General features: G+C 47.0%; 1 protein-coding gene across 1 annotated transcript in view; it reads left to right on the forward strand.

Moving 5' to 3' along the window:
• The first annotated feature begins 468 nt into the window (after window positions 1-468).
• Window positions 469-5663, forward strand: part of CNDP1 (carnosine dipeptidase 1) — a 60500-nt gene continuing 55305 nt past the window's right edge. The window contains exon 1 of the mRNA XM_008073938.2: window positions 469-690. Within this exon, the coding sequence (XP_008072129.1) occupies window positions 667-690 (24 nt within the window). The 5' untranslated portion in view covers window positions 469-666. The remainder of the gene's footprint in view (window positions 691-5663) is intronic.

Raw genomic sequence — 5663 nt, forward strand, 5'->3', positions numbered from 1 at the left:
AAGGCTGCGGTGGCCAGGAGCGGCCACTGCACTCCAGTCTGGGCCACAGAGTGAGACTCCGACTCAAAAAAAAAAAAGCTTCTGCACCCCATTGAAGACTCCTGTGTCTGTCGTAAAACTATGATCAAATAAATGTATGTGCCTTTTCCTCCAATTTAGCTGCCTTTTGCCAGTTGATTTTTCAGAGCACTAGGAGGCCAATCCACAGCCTATAACGTTCTATCACAAGAGCCCAGAGCATGGGGTCTGTCACCAGAGATAGGGGCTCTGCCTCTCTCAGCTTGGCCTGGTGGCCACCGGACTCCTCTCTCACAGAGGTGCTACCCTACATGCACCTAGTGAAGTACCCAGGGAGTCCAAGCTGGAACCAGGCTGCTGGCCTCCAGTGACATCAGATGACTTTCAGGCCACTACCTCATCCCATATCTGTACATATAAGATGCATTGTTTCTTCCTCTGCCGTCAAAATGAATGAGTATCTCTGAAGCATCTTTGTTTTCCAGATGTGAATAGATCCACTATACTGGCCTCGTCTTCCTTCCGGGAGACAGGGTGTGTCGGGACACAGAGCTATTTAAGGCCACCCGCTCAAGGCCTTGAGGAGACTTTCTCTGACACGTTTTTGGAGGTCAGGGGAGTTGCTAGAGGCATCCAATCTCTGGCCCAATGGATCCTAAACTCAGGAGAATGGTAAGTAAGACCTTCGACATTCAGAGTCTGCAGATCTGAGAGCTAGACTTTTATTTGCCCAAAGAGGATGTTTGCTATGCTCTCCAGTCAGGCGTGCAGGGCAGGCACCCAGGGTGGACCACGAGACACTGCCACTCTCAGATGTTTCTACACACTCACTGTCTCTGCCCGAGGGGTGTGGTCTTTGGAATTACTTTATCAGGAATGCTTTTGGGTGGTTGTATGTTCTTAATAATGAGACGGTATTACTGTTCAGTAGTGTATATTCAATTTTTTCATGAACTCAACCTTCTTAAATCAAAAATTTTCCAATCATTTTTCTGCTAAAAATGAGTTGCTTTCTGGAAGACTTTGTCTAAATGGTGGTAACCAACGGGGTAATGTTTGTCCTGGGCACAGGTCAGCAGCTTTGCGGGTGACTGATGACAGCTGCCTCAGTAAACACCTCCAGCTTTTTCTTTTTTTTTTTGAGATAGGGTCTCACTCTATCATCCAGACTGGAGTGCAGTGGCACAATCATGGCTCACCGCAGGCTCAGACTCCTGGACTCAGGCAATTCTCCCACTTCAGCCTCACAAATACGGGCCTGTGCTACCATGCCGGCTCAATTTTTAATTTTTTGGAGATGAGGTCCCGCTATGTTGCCCAGCCTGGTCTCGAACTCTTGGTCTCAGCAATCTTCTTTCCTCTACCTCCCAAAGTGCTGAGATTATAGGCATGGGCCACCCCACCCAGTCCCTTCAGTCTTTTCTCTGTGGGGTTTCTCAGCTCTGGGGCTGCCCTGAGTGTGGAAGTGGCTGGAACTTGAAAGCTTCTACCTGAGAAAACAAGCAGTTGATTACATTTGGCTGTGATGTTTTGCTTTTGTTGGTTCCCATACTACTTGGAAAGATGAAATTCATGGATCAGCCGGGCAAAGTGGCTCAACCTGTAATCTCAGCACTTTGGGAGGACAAGGCTAGGGGATTGCCTGACCCTGGAGGTTCGAGACCAGCGTGGGCAACTTGGTGAGACCTCATCTCTACAATAAATCACAAAAACTAGCCAGGCATGATAGTGTGCATCTGTAGTTTTAGCTACTTGGAAGGCTGAGGCGGAAGGATCGCCTAAGCCCAGCAGGCTGAGGCTGCGGTAGCCGTGAGTGTGCCACTTCACTCCAGCCTGGGCAACAAAGAGTGAAACTTCAACTCAAAAAAAAAAAAGGAAAGAATTCATGGACCATGTATTTTCATTGCAAACACATACATATACTACCAAAAAAGGAACTTTTCACAATTTTCTGGAAGGTTGATATTTAGAAGACCCTCAAAAAACGTATTGAGCTGGGCTCGGTGGCTCAGCATGTAATCCCACACCTTTGGGAGGTTGAGGTGAGTGGATTGCCTGAGCCCGCGGGTTCGAGACCCGCCTGGGCAGCGAGACCTCATCTCTACAATAAATAAATTTTTTAAAAAAGGTATTAAAACCAGTATATGTCATTGTAAAGGCAGAAACATAGTGAAAGAATAGACATCAATCTGATAGGAGCCAGAGTACAGAAGTTAGGTTTTGCCCACCTAGAAAATCAGGAAGTTTCTAGAACATGCTGCAGAATTTCTGCTCTTAGGGAAAAAGGCTCACAGCCTGCTGCCTGGTCACACTTTTTTTTTTCTTTTGAGTTGGAGTCCCACTCTGTCACCCGGGCTGGAGTGCATGCTCATGGCCACTGCAGCCTCAACCGGCTGGGTTCAGGCAATCGTTCCACCTCAACCTTCCAAGTAGCTGGAACTACAGGTGCACGCCACACCAGGCTAATTTTTTGAATTATTGTAGAGAGATGTGGTCTCACCAAGTTGCCCAGGCTTGTCTCGAACCCCTGGGCTCAAGCAATTCTTTCGCCTCCACCTCCCAAAGTGTTGGGATTACATGCACATACCACCACACCTGGCTAATTTTTTTGTTGTTTATTGTAGAGATGAGGTCTTGCCACTTTGCCCAGGCTGGACTCGAACCCTTGGGCTCGAACCCCTGGGCTCAGGCAATCTTCTTGCCTCTGCCTCCTAAAGTGCTGGGATTACAAGTGTGAGCCACTGCACCCAGTCTTTTTTATTTTAATTATGTATTTAGTTTTATTTATTCGTTTATTTTTAGTTGAACTCTCACTCTGTCACCCAAGCTGGAGTGTAGTGGCACGCTCATGGCTACCTCAGTCTCAACTTGCTGGGCTCAGGAGATCCTTCCACTTCAGCCTTCCAAGTAGCTGAAACCACAGGCATGTGCCACCACACCCTGCTAATTTTTGGATTTATTATAGAGCTGAGATCTTGCAAAGTTACCCAGCTGGTCTGAAACCCTTGGGCTCAGGCAATCTTCCCATCTTGGCCTCCCAAAATGCTGGGATTACAGGTGTGAACCACTGCGCCTGGCTTTTTTTTTTAGATAAGATCTCACCCTTTTCCCATGTTTGAGTACAGTGATACAATCATAGCTCACTGCATCCTCAAACTCCTCCTGGGCTCCATGATGCTCCCACCTCAGTCTCCCCAGTAGCTGAGACTACAAGCACAAGCCATGCCCAGATAACTAGGTCACACTTTCTATTGCTAATTTGTCACCACTCTGTCACTATAGCATGATCATGGCTCACCGCAGCCTCAAACTCCTGGGCTCAGGCAATCCTTTCTCACTGTGTTTCATAAACTGGTCTCAAACTCTTGAACTCAAGCAATCCTCCTGCCTTGGCCTCCAAAAAGTGCTGGGATTACAGGCGTGAACCACTGCACTCAGTCTATCATGCACGGGGCCTTGAACCCAAGATTGGCCAAACATTTACCTTTAAATTGGCACAGATCAAATGCTCGCCAACAGCCAGAGTAGATCCCTAGCTGCATATGGAGAGGGCTTTGTGTCACTGACACTCACTGTGGACAGGACATGGTTGTCCATTCTTGTAGCATGCTTGCAGTCACACACCTCCTGTGGGTCCTGGTACCCCGGCCCAGTCACCCTGGATGTGAATTCTAGGACCAGGAATCTTCCCCAGGGGGAATAAACTAATTCATACACCATCATACTTTTTCACACTCATTTTTTTCTTCCCACAAAAAGTAACCCTTTTATTAAAGCCATAGAACAGAACTTTCAGTTACTGAATATAAAAAGGAAAGTGCAGCTGGGCATGGTGGCTCATGCCTATAATCCCAGCACTTTGGGAGGCTGAGGCAGGGGTTTGAGACCAGCCTGGGCCACATAGTGAGACCTCGTCTCTACAAAAAATAAAAACTTAGCCAGGCATAGTGGTGCACACCTGTAGTCCCAACTACTTGGCTACTGGGGGGCTCAGGTGAAGGATGGGCTCAGGTGGAAGAAGGTTGAGGCTGTGGTGAGCCATGATGGTGCCACTGCACTCCAACCTGGGTGACAGAGTGAGACCCCAATTCAAAAAAAGCAGGGCAACCCCTTTGGGCTCCCTCCCACTGTGGGAGCTGTTCTGTCCTCTCAATAAATCCTGCTTTTGCAAAAAAAAAAAAAAAAAAAAAAAAAAAAAAGCAAAGTGTAATTTACAGGAAGGTAAGGAGAATAATGTCCATCCAGGTATGATTTGCTCTGAACTCAGGGCGTTTTTCCTTCACATTTAGTGTGAGTAGTTTTGGGATAGAGGCCCAGGAATCTGTATTTTTAAAGTACATAGTCAGCCGGGCTTGGTGGCTCAGCCTATAATCCCAGCGCTTTGGGAGGCTGAGGTGAGTAGATTGCCTGAGCCCGTGGGTTTGAGACCCGCCTGGGAAACTTGGTGAGACCGCGTCTCTACAATAAATCAAAAATTAGTTGGGTGTGGTAGCACATGCCTGTAGTTCCAGCTACTTGGAAAGCTGAGGCAGAAGGATCGCCGGAGCCCAGCAGGCTGAGATTGTGGTGGCCGGGAGCGGCCGCTGCACTCCAGTCTGGGTGACGGAGTAAGACTCCAACTCAAAAAACAAAAAAAAAAAAACAAAGTACATAGTCAGTAGTTTTAGTCTATTCACAGATCACGCAACCATCACTGCAATCTATTTTAAAATATTTTCATCACCTCAAAAAGAAACCTCATACCCTTCAGCTGTGACACTCCTATTCCCTGTCTTCCCCTGTATTTCCCCTCATCCCTAAGCAACTACTAGCCCGTTTACTGTCTCTCTAGACTATTCTGGACTTTCATATGAATGGTGTCACACAGTGTACATCCTTTTGTGCCTGACTTCTTTCACTTAATATAGTGTTTGCAAGGTTTGTCCATGTTGTAGCCTATGGCAGTAATTGATTCATTTTCATGGCCAAATAGTAGTCCAGTGTATGAATATTTCATATTTTGTTTATCTATTTGTTGGTGTTGTTTGGTTGTTTGGTTTGGTTTTTTGTTTGTTTGTTTGTTTTTTTCGGTCAGAGTCTCACTCTGTTGCCCAGGCTGGAGTGCAGTGACGTGTTCACAGCCAATACAGCCTTGACTGCTGGGCTCAGATGATTCTTCCACCTCAACCTTCCAAGTAGTTGGGACTACAGGCACGTGCCACCACATTCAGCTAATTTTCTTTTCTTTTTTTTTTTTGAGTCAGAGTCTCATTCTGTCACCCAGGCTGGAGTGGAGTGGCATGCTCACGGCCACTGCAGCCTTGACCTGCTGGGCTCAGGTGATTCTTGTGCCTCAGCCTTCTAAGTAGCTGGAACCACAGGCGTGCGCCACCACATCCAGCTGATTTTTTTGATTTTTTGTAGAGATGAGTTCTTGCCATTTGCCCCGGCTGGTCTCGAACTCGTGGGCTCAGGCAACCCTTTAGCCTCCACCTCTCAAAGTGTTGGAATTACAGGTGTAAGCTGCCATGCCCAGGTTACTTGATGGCTGATGGACATTTGGGTTCTTTCCACCATTTGGCTATTATGAATAATGCTGCTATTAACTTTTTTTTTTGTTTTTTTGAGTTGGAGTCTCACTCTGTCGCCCAGACTGGAGTGCAGTG

This window comes from Carlito syrichta, unplaced genomic scaffold (assembly GCF_000164805.1).
Source record: "Carlito syrichta isolate Samal-C Ts95f unplaced genomic scaffold, Tarsius_syrichta-2.0.1 Scaffold316215, whole genome shotgun sequence".
NCBI lineage: Eukaryota > Metazoa > Chordata > Mammalia > Primates > Tarsiidae > Carlito > Carlito syrichta.